We start from the raw sequence: 15,737 nt of genomic DNA on the forward strand, positions 1-15,737 counted from the left end.
TAATGTGTCCCCTTTAAGAACAACCAAATGGCAGTGTCCCAGAGTGCAAGGCCTCGCTATCTTCACCGGCAAGTTGGCGCTCATAAACAAGAATTCCTTAACCAGGCAAAATAGTTGATTCTGTCTTATTGTATTCCCCTGTGTGATTCAGGCACAAGATGTCTGTGCACAGTGTTCAAAGTGTGGCATTTATGAACAACAATAGTAAGCTGTGGGCAAAGAACCCCCCTTCACCAATCCTGACAGAGGATTATCGAACTATTCTTCTTGCAATGGAAGAGCAGAGAGGGTGATCGATCTACTGACTCAGTGAACCGGCCAGTGCCACAATGTTCAGCGCTGCTGCAGGGCGTCCCTCAGGAAGGGGGCGACGTCTGGACCCTCTAGAGCTGAAGCTGGAGCTGTAGGCTGCATATCGCATGGTTAGACCGCAATCCCCCTCTCACAGCGGCGAGATGGTGCCCATTGATCAGATCCAAACGCAATTTATTTGGGAAAAAATACACTTTAATGAAAAAAAAAATAAAAATAAAAAAAAAACAATATATACCCCAATTTTTTTGTTAAATATGAATGTTTTACCAAGTAAATACCTAACATGTCACACTTTAAAATTGCGCACACTTGTGGAATGGCGACAAACTACAATACTTAAAAACTTCCATAGGCTACGCTTAAATTTTTTTTACAGGTTACCTGTTTAGAGTTACAGAGGAGGTGTAGCACTAGAATTATTGCTCTGGCTCTAACGTTTGCGGAGATAGCTCATGTGTGGTGCAAACATTGTTTACATATGCGTTTGTGACTTACATATGCGTTCACTTCTGCGTGCGAGCACGGAGGGATGTGGGCGCTTTACTTTGATTTTATTTTTTATTTTTCACACTGTCCCTTTTAATTTTTTTTGTTTATTTTTTTATCACTTTTATTTCTATTACAAGGAATGTAAACTTCCCTTGTAATAAAAATAAGGATGACTGGTCCTCTTTATGGATCTCTTCTTTACTTTTAGGCTCCATGCACACTGAAGCTCATAAACGGACGTCTTTGGGAGTTTGAGCTTTTTTTTTATTTATTTATTTTTATTTTTTTAACAGCCCATAAACTCCCCTCTATGTTATCCTATGTGTCCACATATGGATGTTTATCAGCAGGGGAGTTTATGAGCTGTTGTCTGAACGCCCTAAAATCGCGTTCAAGAGCAGTCCTGAAAACGCCAGATGCTGGTAAAAGCTATAAAACCCTTCGGTCTGGTATGGATTTTAAGGGGCACCACCACGCCCAAAGAAATGGCGTGGGGTCCCCCTAAAATCCATACTAAGCCCTTATCCGAGCATGCAGCCTGGCAGGTCAGGATACCTCCTGGACCATACAAGACCACGTGCCCTCAATATGGCCTTGTCGCCTTGTCGACGAGGGCTTCTTCTGGACAACCCTGGCTGATGGTTGTCAGAATCTGCGGTTGGGGGCTTATCGGTATCTGGAAGCCCCCTTTAGGAAGGGGGCCCCCAAATCCCTTCCCCCCACCCTGTGTGAATGAGTATGGGGTAAAAAATAAACACTATACACAAGTTTTCTAAGTATTTTATTAAGGCAGCTCTGACATCTCTTCCGTTTTCTTCTCCCCTCTTCGGCTTTTCTCCCTCTTCCAGTTCTTCTCCTCTCTGCGCTGTCTTCTCCCTCTTCTGCCAGATCTTCTTTCTCTGCTGTCTTCTTGCTCTTTTGCCGGGTCTTCTCCGCTGTCTTCTCCCTCTGTTCTGCCTCCAATGTTGACTCAACTCGATCACCCGGTGTAATGCTGGGTCCGTCGCTTGCAATGACTTATATTGGCATGGGACGAGGCCACCCACAGACGTTACCTGGAGACCCCGCCTCCTTATGATGTCCCCACCCAGGGCATGATGGGACGATGACTTTGCAAGGGGGTGGGGCCTCTTGTGACGTCGGCGGGTGGCCTCGCCCCATGCCAATATAAGCCATTGCACACGGCGGACCCAACTTTACACCGGGAGATTGCATTGAGTCAACATCAGAAGCAGAACAGAGGGAGAAGACAGCAGAGAGAGAAGACCTGGCAGAAGAGGGAGAAGACAGCGATGAATGGGTAGGGGTACAATGTACCCCATACTCATTCACATAGGGTGGGGGGCTGGGATCTAGGGGGCCCCTTCTTAAAGGGGACTTCCAGGTTCCAATTGGCCCCTGCCCACAGATCCTGACAACCACCAGCCAGGGTTGTCGGGATGAGGCCCTTGTCCTCATCAACATGGGAACAAGGTGCTTTGGGATGGGGGGCGCAGGGCCCCCTGCCCCAAGCCACTTCACCCCCCCCATGTTGAGGGCATGTGGCCTGGTATGTTCCAGTGGAAGGGGCGCTCGTTCGTTGCCTCCCCCCATCTTGACCTGCCGGGCTGCGTGCTTGGATAAGGGTGTTGGTATGGATTTTGGGGGGATCCCACGCCATTTTTTTTTTTTTTTTATCATTTTGGTGGGGGCCCCCCTTCATCCTCAGCACACAAGTTGGATCATAATGATCCGTCTTCTGGTGCGACTTCTATTCAAATCAATAGGCTCCCATAGGGAATCATTGATTTTAAAGTAGAGGCAGAGAAATGTGGCTAAATGCTAGCGCAGCTAAACGTGCATTGATGCCAATGCAAGATGCCGATTAAAATCATGTTTTTAAAGCAGCATTTTCCTGCCAGAAATCCGACGTCCAGAACAAAGATGTGACCCAGGACCAGAAGTGACGTCATGATATCTCTCAAGTCCTACAAGGCCATAGAGGCAATTGGAGACTATCTAGTCTCTCATTGCCTCTGTGACCAGCCGGCCACAGATTTTTTCTTGGATAGGCCGATCGGAAACAGTAAGCCAGACAAACGCTGTCGGTGCTTCGGAAAGCAATCAAGTGGCTAATGAGCCGCTCAGATCACTTTCATTACCACTTCAGCCACGGAAGAATTTACCCCCTTCCTGACCAGAGCACTTTTTTGCGATTTGACACTGTGTCGCTTTAACTGACAATTGCGCGGTCATGTGACATGGCTCCCAAACAAAATTGACGTCCTGTTTTTCCCATAAATAGAGCTTTCTTTTGGTGGTATTTGATCACCTCAGCGGTTTTTATTTTTTGCGCTATAAACAAAAAAAAATATTTTTTGCTATAATAAAAATCCCCTTAAAAAAAATATATATAAAAAAAAAAAAAAAAAATTCCTCAGTTTAGGCCGATACGTATTCTTGTACATATTTTTTGTAAAATTATTGGTTTGTGCAAAAGTTATGGTGTTTACAAAATAGGGGATAGTTTTATGGCATTTTTATTAATAATAATTATTTTATTTTTTTTAAATGGCGGCGATCATCGGGACGATTTATCATGACTGCGATATTATGGCGGACACATTTTTGACACATTTTTGGGACCATTGTCATTTATACAGCAATCATTGCTATACAAATACACTGATTCCTGTGTAAATTACACTGCCAGTGTAGGGGTTAAGTGAGTCCTAGGGGCGTGTTTCTAACTGTGGGGGGATGTAGCTGTGTATGACACGTCGCTGATCTCTGCTTCGATCACACGGAGCAGAGATCAGTGACACTCTCACTAGGCAGAACGGGGAGATGCTTGTTTACATTAGCATCTCCCTGTTCTTCCTCCCCGTGAGGCAATCACTGCTATCCCCATGGTGATCGAGTCCGTGGGACCCATGAACCTACTCACAGAGCTTGCCGCAGGCGTGTGCACGCCCACTGGCCGCCTCTTAAAGGGCAATGTACAGGTACGTGATTCTGCTTGTACAAGCCCTTCTGTTGACGTATATTGGCGTGAGGCGGTTGGCAAGCAGTTAAAAAGCCAGCTGCGGGCTGAAAAAAAAATACAATAAATACCAGGGCCTATAGTTGATAGCCTCAGCCATAGCTCTGGTAAGCCACTTCAAAATATATATTTGTATATATATATATATATATTTATATGTATATGTAGGGCAGCCAAATTTTGGTCATAACATGCAAAGCTTTTTTTTTTTTTTTTTTTTTAAGATTTGCAGTGCTGCACATTGTGCGTTACTGCTTCTTTTCTCGGTACATGAGGAGGCTACCTAATAATAAACAACAATACTCACTCAGACAGTGTCAAAGTGATTAGCACTTCTGCCTAGCATCACTAGGGTCCTCGATTTGAATCACAACTACGGTACTACCTGCCTGGACTTTGCGTGTTCTCCCTATGCTTGTTTGGGTTTCTTCCGAGTACTCTGGTTTCCTTCCACACTCCAAAAATATGCTAGTAGGTCAGTTGGCTTCTGTCTAAACTGGTCCTAGTATGTGTGTGTGTATGAATGTGAGTTAGGGACCTTAGATTGTGTCATGGTCTAGGGTCAAGCTCGGAGACCAGTAGCTAAAGCCGTAAAGGGACTCCCACCAACCAGCAGGATTGTTATAAAAGCAAGTCAACCTGGCAAATAATGCGGAGTCTAAGTACTAACCGGTGTTCACCAGAGCTCCTGATGGTGGAGATGAGTTTAGCTGTGTGTTAGTGCCAGATCATAGTCCTCAGGATCGCTCCACCGAGGAGGTGAGCAAGCCCCAGGTCAAGTAGCAGGTAAGGATTTTTTTGTTTAGTCTTCCTTCCTTCCTGAGTTACCAAGAAGTTGTTCCAGCAGCATAAGGCCTCATGTACACTACTGCTGGTAAACGGACGTTTAGGAGCAGTTGGGCATTTTTTCTCCTCTGTTATCTTATCAGTACATGTACACAGGGTCGTTTTATAGTCATTTCTAGACAGTTGAGTTAGTAGCTTTTTTTGGAACGCAAAAAAAAAAAAATGGGTTCAGAAAGATGTTCAGAGGCATTTGAAATGCAAATGCATGTAACAGCTTGTAAACGCTGCTAAACGCGGTAACTCGCGTTTAGCATCGTTTCGTTTACAGGCATTTCTCATTTTAGCAAAAAAAAAAAAAATATATATATATATTTTTTTTTTTTTTTTTTTTATACAAACACTTCTATGAATGAATGAATAATTTGTATAGTGCTACAAATGCGAACTGAATCACCTCAAGGCGTTCTGGATTCAACCTGTGTTGTTAAGCTTCTAGAAGAGGTGGGTCTTGAATTATTTTCTTCCATGCGGACGTAAGTCGCGTTCCGTAGTCGTGGTCCTTGGCCTGCTTATCTCCATTCTCCCTTTGATTCGTAATGGGATTTGGAAATGAGAAGGAGGTTTAGGTTAGATGATCGAAGGCTGCGATTGGGTGTATAGTGTTTTACGTCATGTAAACGCAACTAAACGCACATTTTTTAGATGCTGGCTTCTAGCTATCAAGTTAAATTGTTCAGGAGAGGTTGAACAACATCCCATGTAAATGAATCCTAATTGTGATGCCATGGGAAGAGAAGGTCAGAGTTGCCTATAAAAGAACTAACACTCCCAGCAGGCTTTTGTAGGGACGGGCTCCAGAGTTGGAACACCTGTTATTCCCTGTTAAATGGCAATAGGGCTGACGTATCTATGGTGGCACACCACACCTGGTTATTCTGCATTTCTGGAAAATCTGTGTTGTGTAGAAAAAAAAAATGTTCCCCTTCAGCACATATCATGTGACCATATATCGTATGTGTCAATGGTCAGGTGACCAGCACAGCCAGGAGCTTTCAGTAGCATTTTAATATTTCAGCCCTATTACTGCCTTGGTAATTACCACAGCCGTTTCATCTGAGGTAAATCCTGAAATAATTACCTGTTGGGACGCCTTGAGGATTGGAGTAGAGTAACACTGGCGAAAGCTACCTTTTAAAAGTTGTGTGTAGGTCCACTTCAATGGGGATCGATATACACATTTTTCTTAAAATGTCATATTATTCTTGTGAAATATACAATAAATACCGTATATAAAAAATGCTTTAATAGCTTGCAGTATGCGCCTGCTAATGCATCCTGCCCCCGAGAACCCCAGTGGGGGTTCCCGCGATTAGCTGCAAGTAGGCATCCCCATTGAAAACAATGAGATGCTGCCAGCTCTTGCAGCTAATTGCGCCAACTCACATGTAATCACTGAAGCAGTGATCACATACAAGTGATTGGCACCAGACACCATTAGGATCTCACCCCCCCCCCCCCCCCCCACCCCCATTACCGGAACCTTCATTCAATCCAGTGCAGTACACATCTGTAGCTCTTCTCTCCCTTCACTTCTGGGTCTCACTGGCTGGAATACTGGGAGCCCTTGGCTCCTGCTGCTGTCAAAGCCATTGACGAGGAAGAGGAGGGCGGGGGCCCAGTTCTGCTGTCTGTGTCAATGGACGCTGCAGCAGGGCTCGGAAGCAAGCATGCACAAGTGCCCCTATGAGAAGCGGCTTTCCATGGGGGCACTGGACATAGAGGAGGAGCCAGGAGCACCAGCGGGGCACCTGAGAAGAGGAGGTAAGTATAGAGATATTTGTTATTTTAAAAAAAATACCTTTACAACCACTTTAACTGATCAAAGTGGGGCAAATGGGAAAAGTTAATTGTTAGCATTTTGAATACATATAATGCTATAGCTAAATCAAATGAGCATCTGAATGTATGGCGTTCAAGGCAATAAAGAACAGGTTTGAACGTGTCAATGACATGATTAAGGAGGAAATTAAAGATATTGTGGGGTTCTGACTTCATACACCAAGGGATGTGGGGAGGGATATTGTGGACAAGGCTAACCACTAAAGCTGGCTATACAGTAGGTAGATCCAAAATCAGCCAGTTCAGCAAGGACCAGATGAATTTCCATCCATCTATGGCCATTCTTGCGCCATAGAAGTTGATCCAATGATCAACCTCTCTGGAACGGGAATGTTGGGGGGAAAAAAGTTTCAAATTGGCTGCAGTGCTGATCAGTGTATTCTAACATTGGAGGAGTCCCCACTGACAGAATACAATAGCACAGAGGGAATGATTCTTTATTTTTTATTATTGGCCCCCTGACTGATCCAAAAAAAAAAATCATTAAAAAGGTTCCACGTCTAAGGCCAGCTTTACTTCGTAAACTCTTCAGTTTTTGATTGCCTCATATGATACTGCAGTCGTTTTTTTTTTGTATGTCAAGTGACATTTTCAAGGAAAGAGTAGAGTTTCAAGAAACCATTTTTCAGCATTGACCAGTGTTTCTCAGCCATGGTGCTTTCTGTTTTCCCCCAGGGTGTCACGAGAATGGTACCCAGCTTGTCCTGGATCAGCATCATGAGTTGCCATCCAGCAGCCCCCTAAAAACCCATAATTATCTAGGATCAGGACACAAGGCATCATTCATTGCTGTGGTCATGGTGTCTAGCTCGCCTACACCATGGCAATGCATGACTCTGATTCAGGGCAGGCAGCATGCAGGGCTGTCCCCAGCACTCAAGAGGTCCAGCATTTAGGGGCAGAAGTCTGCCTCCTCCACCTCCCACCCTCTGCTGTGCTGCTGGAACTAAAAGGTAGGATTCTGATGGCAAGAGGAGACTGTGTGATTTTGTAGACTGTGTGATTAGGGGATTTTGTGATGGGAAGAAATCTAATGCCATGGGGGACTCGTGTACAGGGGTCATCTGATGTAAAGAAGTGATTCTGATGTTATAGGGGCTCTTGTGTACAGGAGGGGACTGTGACATGAAGTGTGACTCTGACGTGAAGGGTTATGCTAACATGTAGGGTGACTCTGACATGATGGAGGTCTCTGAGATGATCGTTGCCTCTGATACGAAGGGGGGGGGGGGGGGGGAGGAGGGGGATTCTGATGTGATGAGGGAACCTCCCGATGTGAAGGGGATCTTGCATACTTTTAACCACTTGCCGACCATATAACTTACATATATGGCAGAAAAGTGGCACTGCCCCAGATCACATACCATCGACACTTCTAGGTAGGGGAATGCATGAAACATCCGCAGGAGCTAATCGGCTGGTACTGTGGACTCTATGTCCGCCAGCACCCGCCGATCCTTCCCTACAGAGAGAGAACGGCGGTCTGCCTATGTAAACAAGGCAGATCTCCATTGTGTCAGTAGGGAAGGAATGGATCCCGAGTCTCTGCAAAGCAGGGACATGGCTCCATGTCTTCCACTAGAAGCACCTTCCCCACAGTACACCAAACTATTAGCCAGGCACACAGTTAACGCTTTGATCACCCTTATATTAACCCCTTCTTAGCCAATGTTGGTACAGTGACACTGCATATTTTTTTAGCTGCATTAGTGTCACTGATCCCCAAAAGTGTCAGTTAATGTCTGACTGTCCACCACAATATTGCAGTCCTGCTATAAGTCTCTGATTAGTGCCATTACTAAAAATAAATAAATAAAAATATCCCATAGTCTGTAGACACAATAAGTTTTGTGCAAACATGTAGCGGAATACATATTGGCCTAAACTGATGAAGAAATTTGATTGTTTATTTTTTTATATTTTTTAAAAAAAAAATTATTGGATGTGTATTATAGCAGAAAGTTAAAACAATTGTTTTTTGTTTTCAAAATTGTTGTGTTTTCTTCTGTTTTATAGCGCAAAAAAACAAATGCAGAGGTAATCAAATACCACCAAAAGAAAGCTCTATTTGTGGGAAAAAATACATCAATTTTATATAGGTACAGCATTGCATGACTGTGTGCAATTGTCAGTTAAAGTAACACAGTGCAATTTAGCAAAAAATGGCCTGGCCACGAAGGGGGGGGGGGGTAAATCTTCTGGAGGACAAGTGGTTAAAGGGTGCTGTGACTGAAAAAAAGGCTGATAAACACTGGTATAGACCACATACAGTATCTCACAGAATTGAGTACATCCCTCAGATTTTTGTAAATATTTTATTGTATCTTTTCATGTGACAACACTGAAGAAATGACACTTTGCTATAATGTAAAATAGTGAGTGTACAGCTTGTATAACAGTGTAAATTTGCTGTCCCTTCAAAATAACTCAACACACACCCATTACTAAACTGCTGGCAACAAAAGTGAGTGCACCCCTAAGTGAAAATATCCAAATTGGGCCCAATTAGCCATTTTTCCTCCCTGGTGTCATGTGACTCGTTAGTGTTACAAGGTCTGAGGTGTGAATGGGGAGCAGGTGGGTTAAATTTGGTGTATCGCTCTCACTCTCTCATACTGGTCACTGGAAATTCAAAGTGGCACCTCATGGCAAAGAACTCTCTCAAGATCTGAAAAAACGAATTGTTGCTCTACATCAAGATGGCCTAGGCTATAAGAAGATTGCCAAGACCCCCACTTGCCCCCCCGGCGGTCATGATCACCGCTTGGCTCCCACGATTGTGCTGACAAACGGACAACTGGGATCTGTGTGTGTAAACACACGGTTTCCAGTTCTCTGAGGGGAGAACAGACAGATCGTATGTTCATACAGCGTATGAACAGTGATTTGTCATCTCCCTTGCACAGTCCTCTCCCTCCTTCAGTTAGAACACACACTAGGGAACGCATTAACCCCTTGATTGCCCCCTAATGTTAATCCTTTCACTGCCAGTGACATTTTTACAGTAATCAGTAAATTTTTATAGCATTGATCACTGTATTAATGCCAATGTTCCCAAAAAAATGTGTCAAAATTGTCCAACGTTTCCGCCATAATGTCGCAATCCTGATAAAATTGCAGATCGCTGCCATTACTAGTAAAAAAAAGAATTAATAATAAAAATGCCATAAATCTATCCCCTATTTTGTAGAAGCTAAAACTTTTGCACAAACAAATCAATATACCCTTATTGCGATATATATATATATATTTTTTTTTTAAATACATATCGACCTAAACTCAGGAAAAAAATGTTTTTTATATATATATATATATATATATATATATATTTGGGGGGATATTTATTTTAGAAAAAAAAAACGAAAACATTTTTTATTTTTTTTTTCAAAATTGTTGCTTTTTTTTGTTTATAGCGCAAAAAATAAAAACCCGCAGAGACGTCAATTTGGTTTGGGTGCAACGTTGCATGATCGCGCAATTGTCAGTTAAAGCGACGCAGTGCCTAATCGCAAAAAGTGCTCTGGTCAGGAAGGGGGTAAATTCTTCCTGAGCTTAAGTGGTTAAGATTCATAAAAAGAATGTATCACTTTACTTTTTGTATTTTATCTTGCAGGACTCCTGTCATCATAACCGATCTAAGACATATCCATTTGACTATGCAAATGTGAAACTTGGAACTCTGAATAATATTAATCCCTCGGAACCTTTATACCATAGAATGAAAAAGAATGATGTAACTAAAATTGAGAAAGGTAAGGTTGTTACAATGATATTTGAATAATCTACTACATGTAAAAGTAACCAGAATGGGAGTAAAGTAGTTACAGAAATAGCATCACATATGTTGCAGGCCATACATTTCTGCAGGCGTCAAAGGCAATGTTTGTGAACAAGGCACTTTTTCAATCCTGATTATAACATGAGTATACAGACCACAGAATGCCTGAGGAGCACTTCCCTTGGAAGAGGTATTCGAATACTCGGTTACTCTGAAGTCCCCAATATCCTTGCAGTTATCCAGCTGCAGGTGGGAAACCATTCCAAGAATCTGGCAGAAGAAATACCCTGTAAGGGGCAACCTACTCTTTCCCTCCTTATTAGATGCCTCTCCCTAATACTGCTCCTACTTTCCGCCTTACAAGCGGAGCTCTGTCTGACCTTCTCCCACGCTGCAGGCACCCTCTTAAGCACTTCTGTGTTGCAATGTCCATCTAAATCTCATGGGATTTCAGCATCTAATAAGCGATAAGGAGCCGATAATTGGGGACAAATTGTTTCAGTGGTATGTTTCTAGCCTGAAGAAATGGTACGTTGCCACCTTAAGGTCAGTGGATAAACTGCAATCCAACGTCCTGCCTAGAGCAGTGTTTAACCTTTTTACAGTCAAGGAACCCTTTTAAAATTATGAACAATGTCAAATAAACTAATAGTTTTAGCAAGCATCCACACCAGTAAGACACCCTATAATATAGGTGATTTTTGATGATACAGGAAGGAAGCTAGTGAGTATGTATGTAAGTGTATGTGTATATATATATATATATATATATATATATATATATATATATATATATATATATATATATATATATATATATATATATATATATACATATATACATACATACATACATACATACATACATACATACATACATACATACATACATACATACATACATATATATATATATATATATATATATATATATATATATATATATATATATATATATATATATATATATATACATACATACATACATACATACATACATACATACATACATATATACATATATATATATATATACACATATATATATACACATATATACCTTCCTCCATCATCGCTGACTGCAGATAAACATCATCGGTCCTATATACAGCTACATAAATAGTAACAGGTCAGATGATGTATATCTGCACTTCTGGAGTCACAGTGATGATGGAGGAAGGTCTCCATATACAGTCTGGAAGGAAGATGTGGGCGTATATAGCTGTACAGTTTGACTACAGGACAGGAGGAAGGATCATCATACTATCTCTCTGTCTCTCTGCTCCTTCAGCATTGTGTATACCCTATCTGTAATGCTAGGCTGTATACCCTGTCCTGTGATGCTGGGCTGTATACGCCTGACACTATGGATGGAATACAGGGGATGGATTGGTTTGATTCTATAAGGGGTTGGGTTTATGAGAAGTGGGAGGGATCATAAAGGAAGGGTGGGGTCTGCCCCCCCCCCCATCATAAAACTTCACTAGCCCCCCACTGGTCTGAAGGCAAATGGCATACTGTCTAGAAACACAGAAAAATGTACTGTGTGCATTTTACTGCAGTACCAGTAATTTCTTTGGGGACCATATTGCATACTTACATGGTAACATTATACAGACTGTTTTCTATATGGCCGTGCACTGAAGCACAGAGATGTGAAGAGATGCCCAGGGCCATCTTTAATGTAGGGTAAAAGGGGCAGCTGCCCTGGGCCCTGTCATTGTTGTGGGGCCCAAAGCAGCTGCCTCATACTTGCCAACTATCCCAGTTTAAATTCCCTCATCCCTTGAGGCATTGGTCCTGTGCTGTGTCCTGATATCTCAGTGTGAAGTTCTGTTACTAATCCTGCCCAGCTCTGCCCTATTATTGTGTACAGATGACTCACCTGCAGACCCTGTGTTTACATGTAAATACAGGCATTGATATGTAAATGGTGACTGCATTCATATGTAAATGGAGGCAGACCAGCAGCATTCATATGTAGAGGTGGTATTCATATGTATATGATGCCCCCCTGAGGTCATAGCCACCATCACCTATTGTGAATGCTGCCCACTGGGGAGATAAAGCGGCATTCTTGAAAGTCCTGCCTACAACTGTGGTCTTTAATCCTAACATCCGCCTGTTCTGCAAAGGTAAACAAATTAGTGTGTGTGTGTGTGTGTGTGGGGGGGGGGGGGGAGTAGTGTGGGATGTGCAGATGCAAGCAAAGAGGAGGAATGGAGGAATTACAGTTTGGGGTGCACAGGTGAGCAAGGAGGGGATGTATGGTGGTAAGGAAGGTGCAAAGATGAGCAGAGGAGGCAGGTAGAGTTAAAGCGGAGGGGGATTGGAGTGGAGAGGATGGGGGAGGTTTGGGGTGCAGAGGTTAGCGTTGGTTTTAGGATTGCAAAGGTGTACTGACAGGGTGGATAAAGATGTAGGTAGCGTGGAGGGCAACCCATTCATTTCAGTGGGCTGCTCTATGCACTACACATGCGGAAGAAAGCCCCAAACCCTTTTTCAAAATCGTATGGTGCTCAGCAGATGCGTGAGGGTGTCATTAACAATTAATGGCACTGTTGTGTATCTGCTAAAGGGCAGCATGTTTCTGTAGTGTCAGGAAAGTGATTTTGCATGTGTTCCCGACACACACAAATATAAACGCAGGGTAAATGTGACAGTTACATTGGTGGTCAGTGTAAATCTTCTCATTACGTTGGTGTTTGGTGTAGAATCCTTTCATTCACACTAGTGGCCAGTGTGAATGCCCCCTTACATTGGTGGTTACTGTGAATGCTTCTATTACATTAGTGGTCAGTGTAAACCCCTATTACATTGGTGGCCAGTGTTAAAACTCCTCTTTATATTGCTAGTTGGTAAAAAAAAAAGAATCGGCCTTGCCATTGATCGAAGCAAGAGCGAAACTGCATGGGGGGAAGAAATGTTTTTCCCAGGGTCCAATCAATATTAAAGACTGCTCCACTGCAGGCACTTCATTCCCCAGTATCTGTGCCATCAGCAATATTTCAACTCACAAAACTAAAGCTAGCTATACACCCATAGATTTCTTTTAGCCTGCCCGAACACACAAAATCTGGCAGATTATTTCATCACGGCTGAACAGTGCGGATGGATGAATCTCCCATTGCGGCTACTGAGTTCAACTTTCCAGAAATCCTTATAACTTTGCTCTTAAGCTGACAACTTTGCCTTTGTTGCATGCAATTTTGTTTTCAGCCCTGCCTGGATATTACCCTGCTGGACTACAGAATATCCTTCCTTTTGTTATGGAGATAAGTGTGTAAGGGGGTGGGAGTTGGCAGTATACTGTCATCTCAAACAGAAAGTTAGGAACACACTTTCAGAAAGTTAGGATTTCTTTCAGATTACCAGGTATTTTTTTCTCTACTTCAACTCATTTAAAGGAATAATATATGAGCGATTAAACATGGGTGGGTGGACAGATCCTTTCCACCTGTCAGGTTTTTTTATTTTTTGTTTTTTAGGGGAACCCGATCAGACCATCCATTTCCCTCCGTTGAGCGCCAGATGTAAACGGACATCGGATCATATCGGTAAAACAGACAGATAGGAGATCCATTCCCCATTCATCTGGCGGATCAGATGACAATCAGATATAAATGGACTGACTGTCCGCCTGCCCATAAAGGAAAGCGGGCTGTGTCTACATAAGCGGAACCGGCACAGATCTGTCATCCACCTGCTCCGCAGGGATCAGTGGACAGGTCCCCCATTGATTAGATGGAGTACATACATGTAAAAAAAGAGCCCTTAGTGTATTACAGAGATGTAATTGAATGACAATTAATGAAGCATTCGCATCTTTTGTACCATTTAGCTTTAATATACAGTAATATCTATTTAAAATCAGACACACCTTTGTCAATACAATATTAAAAATAAACTCCAGGCAAGCAACTAAATACACAGTTAAACTACATATATGGGAATGATTTTTCATGCCAAAAGACTTGTATTTCTGTATGGCCAGTTTTGAAATGTAGGCACCCTTGCCAGACAGCACAGCCAGATTATCCACTTCTACTGCAGCAATAGCAATGTGTACAAAGCCTTGGTAATAGAGGCATGTTAACTAACAGAATTTCCAATATTTGATTTTGCTAATTCCTTATTTACAGGAGTTCAAACGGTACAGGAAATGCCAGTGATTTGTTTGAAGAGGGATTCTAGCCAACAAACAGAGTAAGTACTGATCGTATTGAGTAATTAACTAAATACAGTACATTAAAATATGCAGACATTCAGTATGTCATGCCTAAATGTGTTTCCTGGAGAGGCTGAGATGACTTCTTTTGACTTAGTCAGTAATTGAAGTCAAGCCTGTAATATGACTAGGGGTGCCAAAACTCTTGCAGTGAACTGTAAATGTAGCAGTGTGACATCATTACTGTGCTGTACATAGCCTGCATAGAGCTGATCGGTGGGAGAGATCCATTAGGCCCATTCACTATAGGCTGCCTGCAGAAAACTACTGGAGAGGTGGATATAAGACCAGACAACCTGCACAAGGAGACAGAGCAGCAGTGACCGGTCTAAAACAGATATCTCCTGCACAACTGAAATGTTTCACGCTTGATTGCTGCACAGATATGAAAGAAATACACAAAGCACACCAAGATTCAAGTTAAAATAGCTATGCCTCTTGTATTTAGACAATATTTGCTCATCTTGGAACCTGAAACAGTAATGATATTGATATATTGGCACTAACATTGACTTACTACATTACCGGGAGCTGGTAAACAGTGCAAAATAGACAGTAATCATTTTTTTTATAGAATAGCGTTGAGTGTTTACTTTTTGAATCTTTATTTGCTTAAAGTTCAACTGCATCATTATGTTGCAGGGAAAAGTTGGAACCACTGTTAGCTCTTAAGTGCTTTTTTTTTAAAGGAGGGTTTTCTCTTAGGCTGGCCATACACAGTTTTTTTTTTTTACATTCAGCCAACTGATTGCTCCAAGCTCCATACATGTTAACAAGGTGACTGGAGGAATTCCACCCAGTTTGGACATTTCATTCTTACAGATGCACACAGCTGTCAAAATACATTGATCATCAGAAACTTTACAATTGGCTCAACCATAGATATGCAAAGCACTAGGGATGCACCGAATGGGTCTTTTGGTGCCGAAACCGATACCGAAAATAAATCTTCCTTGATCCCGAAAACCGATACCGAAATAGCACCGATACCGAAATTGACGATTTTTTAAAAATATTTTTATACAGGAGATGGCCAGAGACCGGGGACATGCTACAGGAGATGGCCAGAGACTGGGGACATGCTACAGGAGATGGCCAGAGACTGGGGACATGCTACAGGAGATGGTCAGAGACTGGGGACATGCTACAGGAGATGGTCAGAGACTGGGGACATGCTACAGGAGATGGTCAGAGACTGGGGACATGCTACAGGAGATGGT

General features: G+C 42.4%; 1 protein-coding gene across 5 annotated transcripts in view; it reads left to right on the top strand.

The window, feature by feature from the left end:
* Positions 1–15,737, top strand: part of TRAF3IP3 (TRAF3 interacting protein 3) — a 143,833-nt gene that overhangs the window by 55,893 nt on the left and 72,203 nt on the right. For all 5 annotated transcript variants that reach the window (XM_077481513.1, XM_077481512.1, XM_077481515.1 and 2 more), the window contains exons 3-4: positions 10,125–10,263; positions 14,432–14,495. In XM_077481513.1, the coding sequence (XP_077337639.1) occupies positions 10,125–10,263; positions 14,432–14,495 (203 nt within the window). The remainder of the gene's footprint in view (positions 1–10,124; positions 10,264–14,431; positions 14,496–15,737) is intronic.

The sequence above is a fragment of the Lithobates pipiens genome, unplaced genomic scaffold (genome assembly GCF_037356315.1).
Source record: "Lithobates pipiens isolate NorthernLeopardFrog02 unplaced genomic scaffold, aLitPip1_a1.2 Scaffold_16, whole genome shotgun sequence".
In the NCBI taxonomy this organism is placed as follows: domain Eukaryota; kingdom Metazoa; phylum Chordata; class Amphibia; order Anura; family Ranidae; genus Lithobates; species Lithobates pipiens.